Raw genomic sequence first — 21,277 nt, 5'->3', positions numbered from 1 at the left:
TAGCATGATGTTGATGGAGAAAGAAAGTTTCAACATTATCGGTCAGTTATATGTTTAATTATAATTTTGCCTTTTGATTTGTAACAGGAAAGGCTTTTGTCGAAGCGCAGCTTGTAAATTATCATAAATTATTGTTTTTCTGCATGAAATGTTCTGATGAAGATGAAAACGCGCCCGTTTTTACTTAACCACCCGCGGAGTTAATTATCCAGCAAGTGATGAAAATATTATCCATTTAAGGAGATTAAATGTATTTTTTATATTCCAGGTCACACTCTATCAACTTCGGTCCCTGCTTTTAGATTTTCATCGTAGTTCATGTTCTTTATGTATATTATATAATGTAGCTGTAACAACAGTTGTTCAGTGAACTAATTTTACAATTTTCCCATCGACATGATGTCTGTATTGGAGATGGTTCACAAGTTTTTACAATGTCAGTGGGTGTGAGTCAAACGCTCACATGCTGTGTGTGTCATCTTGTTATATCTCCATTGATTTTTGTCAAATTTCATTTATATAATTTTGGCATGTCTTTTAGGAGGGTACCGAGTGGATTATATTCTTAAATTTTGTGATAATAACAGTTCTCGTATTTGGCGCCGGGGCGTCAATGTACTTATTAATGCCAGCCGACAAACACGCCGAAACATTTTATTTTTATAATGATAGGGTTAACAAGTACGATAAACGATTTTAAACATGTATTTTTCATGGGAATACTTAGGAATGGTTTATCAACGTGTTATTTTGAGATCTTCACATACACCACTCCAGTTTTACTTATTGAGATCATAAAATATAGAGTGATACGATGTTTCAAACTCTTGAACGTGTTTGTATTCATAAGGTTTACTTATTAGAGTTGTTGCGGAGACGAAACAAAACTTTCATCTCTTTCGTTAATTTGATGTCATGTCGTGTGAAAATGGCGTCTTGTGAACAGGGTGTGTGCAGTCCTTTGTGCAGCAGTTTAACCATAGATGTTGTCATAAGATGAGTTGTTTTGTTTTTAATTCATTTTGTTGTAATAAATGTAATTTCAAAACCACCTCCTTAGTAACTCGCACTCTGCAGGTATTCACATTAATACCCATCAATCAATATTTGTATGCATATGTTTGCCATTTCTCTTTGATAAATTGTGCTATGTACTGCTTAACTTTTCTAAAATGTTTTAGCGAGGCGAAGAAGCAGTCACGGAATCTTCGGAAACCTTAAGTCGTCTTTCAAAGTTTACGAAACTGCATGCTTCTTTGCTTTTTGTTTCGTTATTTCCTGTTTTTTGAATAAAAATCCATGTGCTTTTTAATTAATTAATAGTACAAAGTTTATTTATCTTTCCTTTTCAATTCTTGCATCATTTGCGTTCAATTTTAGAGTGCAATTTGCATGATCATCGCATTTATTTTGCTGCAGGGAGAACGAAGATCATTTGGATCTTGATGACCTGGTATCGTGACTGGTGAGTCTTGTGTATTGTGTATGTCAACGAAGTAAGATTAATATTAAAATGTTAAAGAATCGGTAATTTTGATTTCCTGGAAGAGGGTAAATCATTTCCCAAGATTTGAAGTACAGATGATACATATGTTTTAGTTAGAACTTCTTCATTTTCGCTCTAGTATATCATTTTGTGTTCGTAATTGAATAATCGATGTGACTTTTAATGAATAAAAGCACTCTTTGAAAAGTTTTTGAAGGAGAAATTGATCATATATAACTTGTTAAGAAATGGCATGAAACTTGTCTCGAAATATGAAAGATTGGTTTTTAACCATATAGATATATGTACATACTTGTTTCCGGCAAATTTCAACGAAGAACAGGAAGAAATTTAGCGGTACTCATACTTTTCGAAACTCTGCAGTGTAAACATCATGTTATTATTGGGGTGCCACCGGATATTCGTATATAGACTGTTTACTCAACATCTTTGGGCGATTTTAACTCTTTAATGTGTTCGTTAGGTAGTTGATGCTGATTGCTTTTTCAAATGACAACTTGTGGCAGCTGGAAAATTTATGTAAGTATAGAATGTGCTTTATTATGTTTTCAATAGACAAATGTCCAATTGAAAATATTTTATTTTTGCATGATCAAGATCATAAATTATGTAGGTTTTTCTGCTTCTTTATGTGATGAGCAGACTTTGTCCTCAACCGAGTCACTGAAATTTTGGTTGATATCTTTGTTCATACTTCATATTCATTATATGCACAACACATATTTGAAAACGGTTTTCACGGCATGTGTACGTGCTCATTTATTAATAATTATTCAGTTGAGCTCAAAAAGGCTTTCGTTTACAACGTGTATGAGAGGAATGCAAGGCAGCTGAAAACTTCATCTTTGCGTTGGCTGACAAAAGGTTGATGAGTTTGAAGTTTGGGTTTAATACATACTGGATAAGTTTTGATCTGTATTACTTTGTGTGATTAAATATTTTTCCTTTACATATAGTCTGCAAAGTAGCTTATGGTAATGTAGAGGCGCTTATAAGTTTCTCTGTGTATTCCCTTTCTCATATTAATTTTCGTATTTACCTTTATAAACGAATCTTGATTTTAAGAGTCCAAGGGCACAAGGGCAACAATAAGGAAAACGACATGAAATATACAGCGACGTCGGAATACAGGAAATTAAAGCACACAATTAAAATCACAGTTCGCTTTTTGTGTACATACATGATGCAATCAGAAATATAGAAAAAAGTGTATTGTTTATACAGTCCATTTAATCAAGTATCATAAACATCAGTAAACATAAACTAAGTACACGTAGACCAATTAAACTTGTTCTCGATCATCAAAGACAACACTAGGCAGGGTTTTTCCTGAACATTTTTCTTTTACCACAACATTGCACATTTATAGATTGCGTTAACACCGTATGGATTGTTGTTCCACGCTAAAGTTCATGTGTATTTTTATTTATTTATGATACCAGTAATTCTAAATATCTTGGCTGTGTGTAGCATTATTATATTGTGACCGACGAGAAAAGCTATAGTAATATGATAGTTCCATCTATACCTTTAATCCTTTATCGAAGCAAGTGGCCTAAACAATTTATGCAATCCTAAGCAGCAATCTTTTTGAGAAGAAAGATTTGGTTTGAGGGATATATAGCGTTAACGTTGGTTTGAGATATATAATTGCAACATTAGTTAGGGCGGTATAACTGTATAATATTGGTTTGGGGGTGTAGCTCTAACATCGGTTTGGGTGATATAAGTACACAACCTCTTTTGTAGTTGTAATTTCTTTTTTAAGATTGTCATAATAATACTTGTGATGTTTTCTTTACAACTGATTCGTCGCATAAGTATTGCGTAGAGGTTATAACAACATCCTATGGTTGATACCCATATAATCAGAACTTATAACATATGTATCACAGATCTGGGTAAATTCTTTGGAAAAACCAAACTAATAAGGAGCTCGCTAGACAAAATTTTCGAGGCATCTGATGCTTTAATGAAGTTTCATTTAAAAATATTCTCGCTTTAAAACGGCCATAAGCAAAAAATACCATATTTAATGACGCTATTAGTATCATGAGGAGACGTTAATGTAAACAACAATAAGAATAATCTCGTTAAAACAATCTGGGTGTACGTGTTTAAAAATTGAAAGCATGTGTGAAGAGGAATAACGTCAAAGTTGGTTTCTATTTTAATATGAAACGGACTAAAGAGTGTTTGATTTAATATTAGTTAAACATAAGCTTTACATTAAGCAAACCAGATCCTCGACTATAGATCAAGAATAAAGTTAATGGAAACTGTTATGTTTACCGATTTTTATGATTTAATGGTTATGAGAAAAGCCGTACTTCATGAAAGCTAATTTAAAGCGTTAGTGTCTACCTACATACAACTACAGACTCTTATGAAAGAAGTTGCTTACATGGTTTGATTTTTTTGACTTTTGTCTAAGTTGCATGCAAGAACATTCCAGAAGAAGAAATCATAAATTAATTAAGGACTTCTGACGTAGATTTGTGGGAACTTTTGCGTAAAGGCATACAATGCCAAAAAACATAGTTGAACCTCTCAGAACTGCCTAAATTTACGTAAGTAGAAATATTAAACGCAGTTGACTTATTTAGAAAAACTGCGTAGGCCTGAAACAGCAAATATTCTCCAATGACAAAAACTTTTACTTTGAATTCTAATAAATTTTTTACAAATTGCCGGATAAATTATACTTTTATATATTCTTAACTTCATGATTTCCATTCATCTTAGAACAATAGCGAATTTTTATCTTGCATGTTTCAAAGATAGAAAATATCAAAATGAAATTTTCGAGAAATTTTCTAGTTAAAATCACACTTCGAAAAACGACTTCCTTTTCAATCGTGCCAATTTTGATGTCTGCGGCCAAAGGTGGCAAAAAGCATTTAAAATCAAACAGATCTAGTGTTTGACCTCTCATCAAAAAATTATGCATACGTTTTTTTACCGGTTATTAAACGGACATGGTTTTTTTCTCAACAATTGTTGAAAATAGGAAGTGCATCATAGGACATTGCCTTCATAACTTTCCGTTGCAGAAATTGCTTACTTTCGATTGATAAAATTTTTGAAAAGAGACTATACATATTTTTCATGACACGTTCTCCCTAGCTCTCCTCCTTATAGATCCCCATCACTTCTTTCTTTTCAACTCACGTAGTGCTCTCATGATGACAGATATAAACAATACACGATTTGATCTCGAAAGGCCAATGTCAATGTCCATTGCCAGCATCATATTGATGCGACTTTCTGTATCGATGAACGACTGTGGTGACAGCACGTGCCAAATATCGCAAATTGGGAAAGGGTTTCCGCATTGACATCATCCGTCAAATAGATATTTATTTAAAAGTTGCCACCCAATCAGCTTCATTATGAAAATCCGATATCTTTTACGTCATTAATTAATAAACCATGTGAATCAATATAGATAACCTGACGACAAAGAGCAATTTGATTCATTTCTTCTACTTTGCATTTGTAGTAAACACATTCAGTGTGAGAGACTAAAGGAAGTTGTGCTATCTCTGTTTGTTAGCTGCTATCCAAAAAAACACAAAGATTTCTTTAGCTGGAGTTCACTTTGTTACAATCAACATAAAGAAAATCAAGGTTAGTGTTGAAGAATAGTCTTTCTTAGTGTTTAAGCAATAATGTAAGAGTAAAGACCGAGATTGTGGAGTTGAAATGTTTTTGGGGTATTACTCTTCCTTCCACGAAGATTTTTTCAAAATTTTTTTTTCGTTGAAAAATACTTCTTCAGATAAATATTTAAAGAATTTCATTTTTTAAGTGATTTGTTGTACAAGCACGTTTCAATAACTGTTTTACGCGAATGTAAAAATTCTGCGCAATTTATGTTGATGATATGTGAAAGCAAGGATGGACGAAGATTTTGCGCAAATGCGCTCAATATATAAATTGATCTTTCAACAGCACTTACTGCTCGTTAAACTGTGTTGTTCTATGATGAAAAATGTATTAGTATAATGATATATAATGCTTTCTTAATAAAACCTTTTGCGAGTGAATAAAGATGCAATCTTTAGCAAAGTCATGCAGACAAGATTTAATGAAATAAACATCCTTATTACGTCAAACTTTCGTTGCCGTGCGATTAAGGATTGCTGATGTTAACCAGCAACTATTTCCAGTATCAAATTGCTGATTTATTGTTCCTCTACGAGGAACCAAACTATTTACTTTTTCGTCATTTAAATATCTTCAAAATAATAGCCTCGTATTATCTCTCTAAACAAAGTCTGATAAGTTTTCGGTTTTCCGTCAAATTGTAAAGGAATCGGTTCTTCTTTTAGCCGTCGAACGGTGTTTTTGACCGTTGTCTGTCCATCCTGTGGTTTTTCCATTCATTTCATTAAATATAGAAAAAGTCATTTGTAGAAGTCGCTGGATAAAAAGCGCGCTTTCGGTTGTTTATTTGCCTTGCATAACGTTTCTTTATTTGACCTATTTCAACTTTGGCTTCGACAATAAACAAAGCATCAATTCACTTTCGACAAGCGTCTTTTTAAAGGTGAGGGTGCCCCAGCTAGGTGACCAATATTATTATCTGTCATGTGCAAGCACTTAAAAGCATGCAAAACACTTAGTAAAAAATTTTTCAAAGACCTGAGCTGTTACTGTATTCAATTTGTTTGACGATGAACGATGAATCTCTGTGGTTGTCGATGTACATAAATTGAGGCCAATTAATTCAAAGAAATGCACGCATGGAATTTTGTCGCCGGAAAGGCATCCTGCGTAGCAACCTTGGTTTATTTCGATTGATTTTTAAGAGCTGAGATTATTTGCGCTTTGCTTGTACACGAGAGCGTGCTAGAAGTTGCTTGCTATCGTGTCGAACATTTTCTTTTGGAGCAAAGAGGCCTATGTGTTACACGGGATATTTTATGTGAGGAAGGTACGATTTCAAACTATCTTTTTCTGCTTTTTTAGCATTAGGAATACATATTATTTCATTTTATTTTTATATAGTCTAAACCACACATTTCTAAAGCGAGGTTACCACAAATGTCAGTTGATTTCAACTAGATTTTTTGACTCGAATATTGAAATATATTCTCTGCGGGAAACTTGATAAAATATCACTTTAGCTGTGTTTTACGTTGTGTTTTTCGTTGTCTTTTACCTTCTCAGTGCGATATCCGTTTCATATTGTTACTTCTTTCATTTCTCCAGTGTGTCATCCTGGCGAGCATAAAACAGTTTTGTTTATATTATATGTGCTTGTTGTCTTGTTAACGAAGTAACGACGATCATTGTTCACAGTTTGTTTAGAAAACATTACAATAACGACTGTAATGTACATTGCTGCACGATGCCAAAACCATAGCCGCGTCGTTGTGACGGAAAATACTTAATTATCATAAGTTGCGCGAACTATTTTTTTGTAAGTTATAATTGTGTTGTCGATATCTTCACGTTGTTTAGCTTCATGTCAGTTTTCAAATTGTAAAATATTTTGAACGTTGAATAAAAATTCCATTGCGTTTCGTGCAAGCTCTTATTTTCACATGCAGCGATAGTATTGAACCTCCAGAAACTAGCCCTTTAGGCGATTATGTATGAATGCGATTGACCTTGACCAGAGGATGTTCACCAATTTACTTTGTGTTTATGTCTCCCTCCACATACTGATAAATCGTTATTATCCCTACAGCTGTTTAATGTTTCGCCACAGTTTTAACTTAATGCAGTGAAATTCTGCGTTTTTAAATAGAAGCTTAAGGCTACTTGAAAATTCTTTATGCAAAGCCAATATATCGTGTCTATAAAGAGTTTGTTTGGATTAAATTCGGTAATTTACTTATAGCATAGCATGATGTTATACTTTTTTGGACTGTAAGACCATTAACACTCATTAATGAATTTTGACTGAAGATTTATCTAGAAGGATTTTTTGTAATGTTGTGACTCACAACTTGTCAGTTTAAGTGGTATATTTGTGCTGTAAGTTTCTTTGTCAATATCTGCTCTTTGAACATGCCATATTTAAAGTGACCGGACATAGGCCGCCGTGCGTAGATCCTGAATTCCTAGCAAGCATGTACTTAGTTTAGTCTGTTTAGTAGATCCGTTGTTGGGCTACAGCCTTAAAGGCAACTTTCGCCATCAACAACGCGCATAACTACCTCAACAAGTATTTTTTTCTTTTCATCGCTGGTTGATGTTAAAACGTTGTTTTAATAGCTCTTCGACAGTCAACGGAAAGAATTAAGCTTGAGAAGACGGAATCATGCAGGAATTTGCTAATCATTAAAGGACTTGGTGAGTTCTTATTGATAGAAACGTGTAATTATTCAGAACAGTTTTTCTGCATAACTTGCTCGTTTTTTTTGTGTTATCTGCGCTGTCAACATGATGTGATAACGTCAAATTTAAATTAAATGATGGCTATCTGAAAGTGATTTTAGACAACCCGTCAAAATGATCTTCTTTCCATCGCGATAAATTGTAATTTATACAGCACATAACTTTTTCCGTGACCCGTTGATTCAAAAGTGCATAAATACCTTAGCGTGAGTTTAATGAAATTACTGATGAATTGCAAAGATCACGCAAATGATAATTTCTTCAATCAAATTCATTCTGCTTGCAAGTAACTGTTCGACATACGGCATTGATCGCATAACGACAGTAAAATGTCCTGTTGCATTTCAGTTTCTATCAGCTTCTGATTATCAGCAAGCCTTGTTCATGAAATCATTTCTTATTCATCATAGTGGACGACCATAGGCAACATTAGATATTAATTCTTTATGCCATTTCGGTTCCATATCTCCTTTCCATGTGCTCGTTAAGTGAACTAATATATTTTTGTATCAAGGGCCAAGGGCAAGGTTAATTTTAAGCCTGTATGCTTAATGTCTTTATGAAATTGCGTTCGATCTTCGGCCAGTATGCAAGGCATTCTAAATATGTGTCTGCATGTATTGAGAAACGCGTGGTTAGATATTTATGCAATCTTTCTTCTTTCACTTCATTTACATATTGGTATGAAAATTGAAATTATAGAACTGTTGTAGGAAAACCTTATTAGCAAAATGGACCTTTTCAATTTCTGCTAAACGTTACTATTACGTCAGGGCGGTAAGCCTTGCTCATTCAACATTAATGATAAGAAAACACTTAATCAGCTCTGACCTTGGACACTATGCCTTTGATATACGGTACTTACCTCCCCTCTCAAGTCAGTATTTGACATAATGTTAACATCAACATAAAACCGTTTTCTCAAAGTTGAAAATTTAGAGATTTAATGCAAAACGTTTTTCCTTACCATACGTGGAACATCTAATTTTCATTCGTCAGCAAAGTTTCCGTGACAAAGCAATGCAGGTATGCTTAATGAGTCTAGATTTTTTCTGAATATACATAATCGATTTAATGTTGGTTTATTTCGAAGATAGAGTGAACAATTAACAACGAACATGTGTGTTTACCTCTCAAATATACGGAGTACTCAGAAATCAAACAAAAACGTTTTTTTTTATGTAGACAGAGGGTTTGTTAGACTTTATGCTTTCATGTATAATACGCTACGATTGAGGCGAAAGCTCTTTACTGCTAGTAGCTATAGGTTTTCGTGGCTATATGCATCATCTAAGCATTGCTTTACTTGTAAATATGCTGTTCTACATTGTTTTTCAAAGTGCGAAATCAATGCAAATGTTAAAACATATGTTATCGCAATCGAAGTTTTTCGAATAATATTTTTTCCAGGTCGAATTCATCTTTATTGAAGTAAACCTCATTAATTTACGTGTATTTAGGTAGGATAAAAAAAGTGATGCTTCCTGCGAACGTGTTGTAAAAATGACAACGTCAGGGTTTTTTTTTGCCATGTGCTGCGCTTTTACAAAGACTTCACTCCCAACCAGTCAGGCATGCATTAACTTCTTTATGTTTCCTTCCTTCATTGCTTGGTCAAAACTTCCTGAATACAATATTTGAAGTTTCTATTTGTCCGTTGATTTAAATATCGATTTGTTTGTCACGATAACTTCAACTCGATAGAATATATTGTCACGAGTTCTCATTTCTCCCCCCTCCCGTGTTTGTGTTTCTGTGTAGTTGTAACAGATTTTAATTCTATAACACTAATTTAACTCCTGTGGGCTTCAAGAATGCTCATACAAAGAAGATTTGTCGAAAATGACCAAGAGTAGTGATATTTGGCAAAGCAATATTTCTTTTGACGTATCCAGTCGTAGTTATGACGTACGTGTCTGTGATGATTTGGAAAAACTATCACTTTCTAATGTATTGGAAGTCATTTGTCTACAAAGCATTAACGTCAGACGCACACACTCACCATACAAAAATGAATAAACACGTCACATTGCCATTTTTGTCACGGTATAATTTGTTCAATGTCTTAATAATTAAAAGATAAAAGATGTCAGTGACAAAATTTCATAAACATGTTTTGACATTCACCTTGAGGTTTTTTTCAATGAGCCGTGAAAGCAAAATATATATTAAAGTCTTAAGTTAAATCAGTTTCATTTTCAAACTGTGTGGTATTTTCGTCATTCTTATCGCAAAAAAACGCCATTAAACGCTTTATGTCTGTTCATCATTATGTCCAACTATACCCATTTACTTAATGCAAACTTCATTAAGAGATCGAAATGATAATAAAATGTCAATGTAATCTCTGCACAATGCCATTTTAATTTTAAAGCGAGTTTCGTTAACGTATGTCTAATCTTTTTCTGTCAAAATGATATTCTAAATGCGTTTCCCAGCTAAGTGTTTATCGTGTCGGCTTTAGGCAGACATATGTTTCTAGGCCGATATCTAGATATTTGAACTGAGAAGAACTGTAGTCTTTGTATGAGAATGATTCTTTTCAAAGATTATTAAAGTTACAATAAGACAAAAGCTTTTACATTTTGAAGGAAGAATCTTTTGATTGCTTTGCGAATGAATTTAAATTACATGTACAATCATATATTCCCTTGGCTTAAAACCACAAGTGTGAATAGACAGGAGAGGGAGACAATATTGATCTTCAAAAATTTTGGGTTTGGTCGAAGGAGCAATTTCAAGTTTTGAGAGATTTGGTTTTTACCTCCAAGTCTAGTTCAGTTGTTTCGCAAACAACCTCATTCCTTCTGGAAATTTCCTTTTACATAACCGTTGTTTGACACGATCTGCTATAAAACACGAACTGTATAGTTGTCCTTGTCAATTCTGGGAAACTTAACTTTATTTCATTGTAATGCTTATTTATTCATCCTTATGTTACTTTCACATTGAAAGGAAATATGCTGCATGCTGGGTTAACTTGAAGGAAAGGAAACAACCTTGAATAGGTTTTACAAACATCACGGTTTGAAGTCAGACTTTAGGGTTAAATGTCGATTTTCAGTTGCATGACCATAATTGATTAAAACACAATCAATGCTACAGCATAATAATTTAACTACGTGAAAAAAACAACAATAAAATAAAGTTATAACTTGTTTTTATCCCCAGGAAATAAATTTAGGATAAATAGCTGTGATATTACAAACGCTAACATCGAGTTGCCTTGTGAAGCCCAAATTCCCTATATCTCTTTAACGAGGAAAATAGCCAAGTGGTTTATAAGTCGCCTAAAGCAAATGTCGTTTCGACGTGCATCTATTGACGTACATGAAATATTTGAAATGTTTCTGTTTTAATTGTAGAGCACTTATCCTTGGTAAAGTCGGTAAAGTGTCGTTATTATTCCCACGTGTTGTGGAAGCTAACCCCACGTGAAGGAGGAAGAGAGTTTCTAAAGAAACGTCGTGTTTTTTCAGCTTTACTTTATTGAAAGACAAAATGACGATGACACATTCTCAGATAAAGAAAGACAATTGTCAATCATGGATCTATCTTTCGTTTATATCGTTGATAACCTTCTTTGTTTTTGGGTTTCTCGATACCTATGGCGTACTTCTTGTGTTCCTTGTGAAGCATTTTAATGAAAGAAATAGTAAAGCAGGTTGGTGTTTGTCATCAGTTATGATTTGAATGAATCTGTTCGGTTTTCCCTACTGCCATTGCATTAGAAATCCTTTGGCAAAGTTTAAACACTTGACCAAAGTCTATATATAATATGCATATTTTGTTTCTGATGTTTACGAAAACACAGCCCATATATGATATGTTTATATGAAAAAGGAGTATGAACCACCGTATATAGAACTTCTAAACTTTGTACCTAAGCACTTGCCAAAGCAATTAGTACAATTAAATCTTCAAAATAGCTTGTTTAAAGACATCTGTGTTTAGAGAATGTCTAAACGTCATTGCATAATGACTTAGGAACAGTGCACTAAAGCACTTTATAGAGTGGGCTGCTTTGACGTTTCTCTCGATATTCAGTAGATAATATCACTTAAAATTTTCAAATCTATATTGTTGAATGCTAACCTTGCAAGGTCAAATGAATTTTCCTTCAACTTTTCCTTTGAATCGACACTTTGTGATTAACTATATTTTATCTCTTTATTAACGATGTTTTATTACGACTTTCGGAAAGTCATTTTTGCAATTCTTTCAAAGTAAATTCCACGCATTTTTTGTTACTTAGAATTGAAAGTTACCTTGACATAATTACTAGCTTCTAGCAAACTTAATGATTTTTATTGCCTCCATCGATATTATTGTACAACACTTCTTTTCTTGGTTGACTAGTATTTTATAAACTTAGATCGTCAGGTTGGTATAGTCCTGAGAAGGACTGTTTTTGTTGTTGTTGACTGACGTTTCGACAACCTTAGCGGTAGTCATCTTTTGACTCCGCATTTGACTCTGAAGATGACTACCGCTAAGGTTGTCGAAACGTCAGTCAACAACAACAAAAACAGTCCTTCTCAGGACTATACCAACCTGGACGATCTCTACAAACATGTAACGATACTCCCGAGTTCAAACCATTTACTTTATTTTATAAACTATAAATCAATAACACATATTTTTGTTTCTTTTCTGTTTTCAGCATGGGTTGGCTCGTCTGCGACGTTTGGCTGTTTATTTTTGTACCCTTTTGCTTTACGTTTTCGTTATAAGTTTGGTTTACGAACGACCGTATTGTTTGCGGGAGCATTGTTGTTGCCAGTTTTCATATTTTCACCGATGGTTAAAAACATGAACTTGTTATTCTTGACATTTTCGGTCCCTGTGGCCATTTCGTGCTCCATTATTAGCGTCGCTACTTTAACAACGATCACGGAATGCTTTGACAGACATCAGGGAGTTGCCTTCGGGATTCGCTCGACTCTAAATGCGCTGGGGACCGTAATGTTTTCATTAGTACTTCCTGTAATGCTCAACGATTTTGGTTGGAAAAGAACGTTTTGGGTTTTAAGTGGAATCAGTTTAATAACGTTCTTTTATGGTTTCCTGTACAACGATAGAGAAAGCAAAGATGGCTATCCAAGTGAAAGAGTGTGTAGTGTTAGTACTGTGATCAGTTTACCAAGCAAAGACTTTTCCAAAGACGATTTACTTATTTATCGCAAAATATTACAGGATAAAAAAGTAATAGTGTTTCTAGCTGCGCACACTATCTTTGCAATTGTGATATTTTTGCCACCTATGTTTATGGTAAGTTAGCATTCATTTTAATTTACTATATGTTATTATACCATACTTTTACCATATGCATTACCATACCGTACAATGTACCACACCATACCTTACAATGTACCACACCATACATGATGACACCATACATATTCAAAGATAAGTTTAGTTGATTTTCCTTGCTATATGACCAAGTACATGCTCTCAATCACAATTATCTATTCCTGTTTTTGCAGGTCCAATTTGCCACGAACCTCGGTCATCCATTACATCAATCAAAATGGTTAATGATTATACGTGGAATTGTTGCTGTTCTTGTTAGATCAGTTGCAGGACGTTTCGGTGATCTTGCTTCAAGAAAAAGAAAAGTTCGCTTGCTTATTCTCAGCGTGATGACATTATTTACAGTTGCGACTGTTTTGTGTTCATTTACTCATTCTTTTGTGTTAATGATGTTATACATGGCGTTTATTTCCGTCATGGACAGTGTTTATTGGGTTGTGCTACCTTTACATGTTGCGGAAATCGTCAAAGGTTGGCGTACAGAACACGCGTTTGCATTATTTAGCTGTGTTGGTTCGTTTGCAACCCTTGGTGGTCCGCCATTTCTTGGTAGGTTTCATCGATCTTTACTCGGTATTTATTATGCAGTACATGAAAAAAATGGGAAAATACATCAGTTTCTTTGAAATATGATTTTAATCATATGATATGTACAGTAAATGCAGCGATAGATTTACTTTAAACCAACTTTCCCCAACGCACATCGTGTATTGTAACAAGCTTATCGTTATTTTGATCTTTAGGTTGGATCTACGACACTATGAACGATCCTAGTCCTGTCATGCATGTAGCGTCAGCAATAGCTACAGTTGCTGTATGTTTGGCAGCTGCAGTACTTTATCTAAGTAAAGATGACAATTTATCGGTATGTGTTTCAGAAGAACTTATAAACGATGTGTTTATAGACGAAGACTTTCCAACGCAAACAACTGTTGTTTATTTGCCCGAGAGTAAAATGCAATATATTACGGTCGTCTGACGCATAACTAGTAATATATTAAGCATATAGATATATATTATATATTTAGTTAGGATTCTTATATTTATTATATAAAGATGTATTTATAAACGTCTTATAGACGTGTATATATTTATGAGATAGACAAGCCATCTGCTGCAACTATGAATAATTTATATATTAAGAGTTAAATATTTACGTTGTGTTTATCAAATTAACCTTTGATATAGCATAAAGTCATCATATAGAACTCCTAAAGCATGGTTTTAACAGTAAGGTTGAAACAACAGCGAGAAGTTGTTGCTAAAAATTGAAATGAATTGTTTCAGCTGAAGGAAGCCATTATATCTATGTGGGATCTACAGGAACTTCGTGCACAGCATCCCCTTTAAATGTTCTTGCTGTGGAAAAACGTCATGTCCGCCATGTTGGATGATTTAGCAAAACATTTTCGTTTTTTTACAATGCAAATATCATTCAACATGGTTCCATTGTTCTCAAGGGAACGGTTTCCGTTGCACGTCTCAAAATATTTTGAATGAGGAATACATGAATTGTTTATGAAAACTATACTTGAAAATGTCGAGTTTATTTCATATAGTTTCGATTGAATTTTGTTTCATAGTAGAAGTGTATTTTCCTATATTTTGTCGTTAATTTTAACTGTTGTTCAACCTTACTGGTATGAAGTGATCATTGATGATTGAGTATAAAATCATTGCAAAGTTTGGTTTGAAATGTTCTTTCTCAAGTTCATACATTATTCATTTAATGGGTAATATACGAACTTGTGTGAACCAAACAACTTTGAAAGAAATGCATGTCGAAATAATGTGAAAATGAAGTGGATGATTAGTGTACGAAGCATATATATTTTAGAGAGTTTCGTTTATATTTGCTGGTTTAAACATTCGTGAAATGTTAGCATCTTCCTTTATACGACTATGCAAAACTTCTGAGAGTTATAAAAAAGTCTTTAGGAAGACGGATGCGAATGTTTTCAACAGTTACTAAATACTGAATTGAAAAACTTTTATATTTTCAAAGACCGAAAAGATGAACAAATCCTGCTTCACTTTTGAAGTAATAAAGTAAATTTTATAAATATGTTTTGTTGATATAACGCATCAACCATAAGTTAAGTTGTAAGAAGATACCTTCGTCATATTACTGAAGGAAATAACATAAAAATAAAACATTTGAAGAACGAACTTTTTGTATCTTTGTTGTCTATACATAATTTCACAAATGGTCTAACTACATTTTATCAACTGTTCAAAATCGCAAATGTGCTTATAATTCCATCTTCGATTTTCTGTCTTCATCCTTCTGCCCTCCTAAACCAGGAAATTTTTGATTATCAAATTCGACACTTTCACACTCCGGTTGTTTGATTAGATAATCTTTTATTTCCCAAGCTGTGCTGCCGTCGTTAACAAGAAATATCGCTCGTCGGTCGGCAACCATGTATCTATGGTGAGAGAATTTGTCATTTGAAGTAATCATGATAATGAATTAATGCTAAATACGCCGGTATTAAAAATGCAGACGCAGGAATTGAATGAAAGACCTTTGTATCTGAAATTGAGCGTTAAACAAGCTTTGATGCCATAGTTCGGTCAAATGGTCTGCTTCCTTCTTGGAGAACTGAGGAACGACTTGTACAAATATCATAATAGTCTTGCCTTTCTTTGCTAACTTCAACATCGCCATAGGATCGCCATTAAATTTTGATGGATCAAAACCACCTTTCATTTTTGGAGGTGGTTTTCGTGGATCATCGTCGTCATAATCATCTGGATCATACTCTTCATCATTTTCCTAAAGACAAACAAAAACATTTAGTTAACAAGCTGGATGCTTAAATATATAAAGGATAAGCAGCTGTTTACTGAAGTAAATGAATATTCACTATCTACAAAAGGTGTAACGACAAAATGCATTATAACTATCACTAAAATATTCAATTACGTAAAACAAATGGCTAGCTACAGTGGTTTATGTTCTTGGTAAAGCAACACAGAGCGAATGCTTTTCCTAAGTTCAAAAGTCTTACATCCCATTGATCTGCAAGCTTGTAAATGTCGGATTCAGTGTAGTCATTAATGTTTTTTCCAATCTTTTTATCTTTCTTCTCCTTCGCATCTGTCTTTGCCATTGCTATCCCGTTAATAACAAAAATAATTGCAACAACGATGGCTATTTTGTCCACCATGTTTATATGTATTGCTGAACGATGTTCATCCACGCTGTTCTACTTTCCATCCTTCAGACGGTGGTTGATTATCCGATGGCAGATCGGACTGTTCCTTGAAGGACTGTCAAGGACGTTGTAAAAGGTTTACTAAAGTGTTTTTGCCCATGAAAAACTCGTTTCTAGAGTATTTAAGTTTAGATATCTCGTTCGAAAAGCGTTTTATGTCGATAAGGATGCATTCTTTTTTTTGTCGAGCAAGGGCCATTCGACTATAAACATTTGTCATTGTCGTGTATCCATATTATATTGACCTTTGCAACCAAAATTAGTCAGGAAAATGGCGGAAGCAGTTCGTCCGGCGAAGAAAAGACAAAAACCAGGCAAAACGAGCACAGAGCCGCGGCGAAACTCAAGAAATGCAGTTGAAAAAAAACAAACAGGTGATAAGGATATTTTTGAACTCTTATTTTCACGGTAGTGTCGAAATAACAAATGAATATCGTCAGCCAGTTTAGTCGTCTTGTGATTTTTCGTGGTTTTTAGTTGGAAAGAAGGTTTGAGGGAATTTTTTACACATTTTCTGATGCCCTAGGTTATAGTCCAAACGATATGCAATAGCTTATTTTTTAAATTTATCATTTTTAGAAGCCCACATTAAACCAACCCGAACATCATCATCAAAAGTCGATGATAAACAAGATGTCACAAAAATCGATGATGATTGTGATTCAGACGAAAGAAAACTTGATGCTGGTTCAGTTCATGTTAAAAATGTCGATGGACAAGCAAGTACAGATGATATGGTAGGTTTTAAAGAAAAATATAGTCCCACTGACATTTCTTCTTGCTCAAATGAACAAGAGCAGCAGTTTGATGATGAAAGCGAAACTGCAAAAGATGTTTGTGTGTTTGGAAAGTCAAGTGAAACTAAACATGATGAAGTATTGCCTGAACTTGAGGGATATCCAGAAGTAAAATTTAATAATTTGAGGACTCATATTGAGGTTGAGGAAGGAGTAGATAAAAACCAAGATATTATAGTGGAGGATTCTGAAAAAATCCAGCATGAGAGCGACAAAAATAAGGACATTGTTGTAGAACATGAACAACATGAAGAATCAAACACGGATAATGATGAACAGGGCAAGTACGCAATGATACATGATGGGACGAATGTTGACATTTTGGTAAAGAATAATGGCAACAACAGTTCTGTTTGTATTGGAACTCCCGCCAATGTTCTTGAAAAAAATGGTTTGAGTGAAGTCCCTATAAAAAAACAAGAAGATGATGCTCGCAGAGAACTTTCTCCAGAGTCTCAAGTGAGTTACAGTTGTCAAGAAGATGTTGAAAACCTTCAAGATTATTCTTCATCAAAGACTATGTCTAAAACTTCAACTGTAACAACAATACAGGAACATTCAAAGGACTCTAGTACTGAAAATAAAACAAGCTTTATAACAGGAGAAAATCATGTAGTTATGGCTGACCGTGTCATTGAAAGAACTTCAAACAAGCAGATTCCCAACATTTTTGGTAAAGAACTAGGTAAGGCTCTTTAATGTTGCTTAGGAGTTTAACTGACGCGTTTAATTCATAATTTAATAGAGAAAGAAACGTTTGATATTTTACTCTCAAATTGACTGTTTCCATTTCAATTTTCTTTTAGTTTCATCAACTGTTCGTGAAAATGTGACGGCTTTCTCTGAAGACGATCTTACAGCGTTTTATTTTAATCCATACCTTGCAAATGTCGAAGATTCAATGGAAGATTTCGTCAAAGTTAGCGTAATTTGTCCTCTTTTGCAATCACACCTAAAGTTCATTCTTTAATCGCTCGTTTATATTTTCACTCAGGAAACGCTCGAACCAAGACGAGAAAATGAATTCTTCGAGTTGCTAAATACATATGAAAATTCATCGCGCAATTTACGTAAAGTTTTATCTGAAATCGATGTATGTGAACATTAATTATTCCTTTGAAATTTTACTCAATATTATCAACAGTCGTGAACTGTAATGTATAGCGGAACTCTTTAAGTTTTTCATCATCTTTAAAGCTGAAATCGAAGTTTGTTTTTCTGAACTTTTAAAAGCTCCATTGTATAATTTTAAAAGTCAACAACCGATGTACATAAAATGCTGTAGCAAAAATTGTCGCGATAAGTTTTACCACAAGAGTTTTGCTGGTAAAATGAAAAACTCAGATAAAAATGCGTTTTCAAAATGGCCAATAGCACAAATATGAGAGTTACCGTTTCATTTCATCTATCAGAGTTCAGTTATCAACAGCTAATAATTAAAACTATTTTTATTTTGTTGCTGTATTCAAATGACAGCTGCTACAAGAGAAATGTGAAAATCAAACGACGACGCTTTGGTCGACCGAAAGCAAGACAGTAACAGCTCAGGTTTTTGTCATTTTTTTTATTCTCATTTACATATATATACTATGTTCAAACATATTTTCAAAACTATAAGTTAGATTTCACATCGTTTTTTTTCTACACATAGGCAATGTGTCAGGATCTCAATAAAGTTTCATACAAGCACTCTTACAGTTTTGCTGTGTTTAATGAAGATGAAGCAAAAAAATTAGACAGAACCTTAGAATCCTTGAAGAGCAACGTCCACGAGGTGATTTGTATTTCATTTCGTCTTGAAATTGTTGATCAGAATCTTTTTGTTATTTTTTCATTTCTCTTGAAGACAATGGCGTGACTAATTTGAACTGTTTACCGTAAACACTCTGCCTCCAGCAACGGCACTTAGGATGAGAATAAATGAGAATAGTATATTAAGCGCTCCGCACTAAAACGAGTAAATACAAAATTTTTATCTGGCGGATTCAGTGTTGTACAAAATAAATTATAGCAGCTCGATTTAAATTTAAAATACTCTCATTGTCATAGGTTATAAATTTCTAAAGAATGCAATCTTGCAAATGGAAATGTTTGTAAAATATTTTGAGCTTATTTTGTCTTGAGGTGGATTTTGATATGAAACATTTACAACATCTTTATTCGTGCATAATTTATTCATTTCATGTAGACATTCACACTGACAAAATATTCCTGGGAATTAGCTCGTATTCACGTCATGTCATACGTCCACGATCTTCATGCCCAGTCCCCTGTTTTCTGTGGCGTACATACACACTCTCCTGTCGTTAGTAAGTATTATTTGCGCGGTTACAGTTGCATTTAAGATGTTATTCTGTGTTATTTAGACTACTGTATCTTTTTTTCCCTGCAAACAGGTGTGGATGCATCCCAAATTTCTAACGGTGTATTCTCGGAAGTTCGGCATCTACGAGATTGTATCACGGCGCTATTTCATTTCACGAGAAAGCCTACAGATGACGATATCTTCCTTGATGACATCAAACTTTGGCTCGAAAATCTAATCGCTCTTCTTCTGAGAGTCGCGAGCTTTTCTGATCACGTGTTCGTTCTTAACCACCTACTGCGCATGCCTTCTGGGCATGCGAAGAAACTAGCTCACTTCATCCAGCCCGTGTTGTTATCACGTGCTGGCATCAGTGATTTTGGAGTGAATTTCTGGCAGCATCCTTTACTTCACCATTTTGTGACAATGTTGGCTTATTTGCTTCTTCCAATCAAGTATGTTTAAGAAAAATTTCACAACAACCTCTTGGTGGAATGGTTTTAAATCAAAATGACATTTGTTATTTTTTGTTTTAAATCGTCCTAACTCCTAAAGGTATATTTTATTTGTTTATTTACAGACTACGTGAAAAATATCTCATTGAAATGAAGTCCGTTCTTAGTTCAGGTGCATAAATCTTGCGATGAAAAAAAAAACTCTAATTAGTGAAGCCTTTGGTCTAGATGCATTTTGTTTTTTAATGTTTTATGTAGAAAATCCAGTGTTAAATTCTTGGGTAATGTTAGACGAAGATGGCGAGGAGGTTTGTGAAAGAATTTGTGGTATTCTTTTGTCTATACTTAAATATGTATTATTGATTATCCACGTTATCCATGTTATCCACGTTATCCACGTTATCCACGTTATCCACGTTATCCACATTATCCACGTTATCTACGTTATCCACGTTATCCACGTTATTCCCTTCTTTCAAAGTTAAATAAAGTCCCAAGACTACTGGTTTCTCACCCATCACGTCAAAGAAATTGTCTTTATTGAGAAAAATACATGAACTATCTATTTAGTATGGGATAGTTAAAAGAGAAAAAAGTTTAAAAGCGATTTATTTTTGATAAAATAAACCTTCTCTGGTATTACACACCACATCACATATTACACACCACATCCCATATTACACACCACATCCCATATTACACACCACATCCCATATTACACACCACATCACATATTACACACCACATCCATATTACACCACATCATATTCACATCCACCACATCCATATTACACACCACATCCCATATTACACCACATCATCACATACATCCACATCACATCATATTACACATCACATATTACACACCACATACACATCCATATTCACATCCATATTACACACATCATATTATCCATATTACACACCACATCATATTACACACACATCCATATTACACACATCACATACACCATATCCATATTACACACCACATCATACCACATCACATATTCACATCATATTACACACCACATCCCATATTACACACCACATCCCATATTACACACCACATCACATATTACACACCATATCCCATATTACACACCACATCACATAATACACACCATTTATGTCATATTTACTATAGTGCCTTTTCTTGTTTAACAGGATTTGGATGAAAATTGGATGTTGATACAAGAGAGTGATATTATTGCGTTATTTGCACAATTTTCGATTGATTCGTTATATGAAATAATCTTTGCAAAAGATAGTGTTTTAGGTGAGTCTTTATGTCTCATTGTATTTTGTTTTGTTTTTTTGTACGGCGG

General features: G+C 34.0%; 3 protein-coding genes across 7 annotated transcripts in view; 2 read left to right on the top strand and 1 right to left on the bottom strand.

Annotated features, from left to right (window-relative positions):
- Window positions 1-829: 829 nt before the first annotated feature.
- LOC124450692 (monocarboxylate transporter 7-like) lies at window positions 830-15,340 on the top strand. 2 transcript variants are annotated; one of them, XM_047001324.1, is made up of 9 exons: window positions 830-947; window positions 1,420-1,465; window positions 1,971-2,026; window positions 5,010-5,137; window positions 7,736-7,813; window positions 11,224-11,522; window positions 12,522-13,129; window positions 13,345-13,720; window positions 13,915-15,340. In XM_047001324.1, the coding sequence occupies exons 6-9, from the start codon at window positions 11,360-11,362 to the stop codon at window positions 14,148-14,150; spliced, it is 1,383 nt and encodes a 460-aa protein (XP_046857280.1). In that variant the 5' UTR covers window positions 830-947; window positions 1,420-1,465; window positions 1,971-2,026; window positions 5,010-5,137; window positions 7,736-7,813; window positions 11,224-11,359; the 3' UTR covers window positions 14,151-15,340. The 2 variants fall into 2 exon arrangements, with proteins under 2 accessions (XP_046857280.1, XP_046857281.1); XM_047001325.1 differs by lacking the exons at window positions 830-947; window positions 1,420-1,465; window positions 1,971-2,026; window positions 5,010-5,137; window positions 7,736-7,813 and adding an exon at window positions 8,594-8,884.
- Window positions 15,328-16,395, bottom strand: LOC124450694 (LDLR chaperone boca-like). Of its 2 annotated transcripts, none has more exons than XM_047001329.1 (3): window positions 16,186-16,395; window positions 15,815-15,950; window positions 15,328-15,600 (listed from the first exon to the last, which is right to left on the bottom strand). In XM_047001329.1, exons 1-3 carry the CDS (start codon window positions 16,342-16,344, stop codon window positions 15,536-15,538), a joined length of 360 nt encoding a protein of 119 aa, XP_046857285.1. In that variant the 5' UTR covers window positions 16,345-16,395; the 3' UTR covers window positions 15,328-15,535. The 2 variants fall into 2 exon arrangements, with proteins under 2 accessions (XP_046857285.1, XP_046857284.1); XM_047001328.1 differs by having other exon boundaries at window positions 15,700-15,950; window positions 16,186-16,393.
- The window catches only part of LOC124450689 (ectopic P granules protein 5 homolog), a 27,092-nt gene continuing 22,197 nt past the window's right edge, over window positions 16,383-21,277 (top strand). For 2 of the 3 annotated variants that reach the window (XM_047001320.1, XM_047001318.1), the window contains exons 1-11: window positions 16,384-16,766; window positions 16,972-17,874; window positions 17,996-18,108; window positions 18,184-18,282; window positions 18,666-18,737; window positions 18,841-18,963; window positions 19,378-19,498; window positions 19,586-19,949; window positions 20,075-20,121; window positions 20,208-20,257; window positions 21,117-21,228. In XM_047001320.1, the coding sequence (XP_046857276.1) occupies window positions 16,664-16,766; window positions 16,972-17,874; window positions 17,996-18,108; window positions 18,184-18,282; window positions 18,666-18,737; window positions 18,841-18,963; window positions 19,378-19,498; window positions 19,586-19,949; window positions 20,075-20,121; window positions 20,208-20,257; window positions 21,117-21,228 (2,107 nt within the window). In that variant the 5' untranslated portion in view covers window positions 16,384-16,663. Of the gene's footprint in view, window positions 16,767-16,971; window positions 17,875-17,995; window positions 18,109-18,183; window positions 18,283-18,665; window positions 18,738-18,840; window positions 18,964-19,377; window positions 19,499-19,585; window positions 19,950-20,074; window positions 20,122-20,207; window positions 20,258-21,116; window positions 21,229-21,277 lie in introns of all 3 variants that reach the window. The other variant, XM_047001321.1, reaches the window with a different exon arrangement.

The sequence above is a fragment of the Xenia sp. Carnegie-2017 genome, unplaced genomic scaffold (assembly GCF_021976095.1).
Source record: "Xenia sp. Carnegie-2017 unplaced genomic scaffold, XeniaSp_v1 HiC_scaffold_24, whole genome shotgun sequence".
Taxonomy (NCBI): domain Eukaryota; kingdom Metazoa; phylum Cnidaria; class Anthozoa; order Malacalcyonacea; family Xeniidae; genus Xenia; species Xenia sp. Carnegie-2017.
This window is presented reverse-complemented; position numbering and strand designations above follow the sequence as displayed.

Excerpts from the sequence above, each read along its gene's own strand:
- LOC124450694 (XM_047001328.1), bottom strand. The coding sequence starts at position 16,344 with ATGGTGGACAAAATAGCCATCGTTGTTGCAATTATTTTTGTTATTAAC. Across the intron at positions 15,951-16,185 it reads AGCTTGCAGATCAATGGGAT|GAAAATGATGAAGAGTATGA; the intron begins GTAAGACTTTTG and ends GTTTGTCTTTAG. Across the intron at positions 15,601-15,699 it reads GCTCAATTTCAGATACAAAG|ATACATGGTTGCCGACCGAC; the intron begins GTCTTTCATTCA and ends CTCTCACCATAG.
- LOC124450692 (XM_047001324.1), top strand. The coding sequence starts at position 11,360 with ATGACGATGACACATTCTCAGATAAAGAAAGACAATTGTCAATCATGG. Across the intron at positions 11,523-12,521 it reads TGAAAGAAATAGTAAAGCAG|CATGGGTTGGCTCGTCTGCG; the intron begins GTTGGTGTTTGT and ends TTCTGTTTTCAG. Across the intron at positions 13,721-13,914 it reads TGGTGGTCCGCCATTTCTTG|GTTGGATCTACGACACTATG; the intron begins GTAGGTTTCATC and ends TTTGATCTTTAG.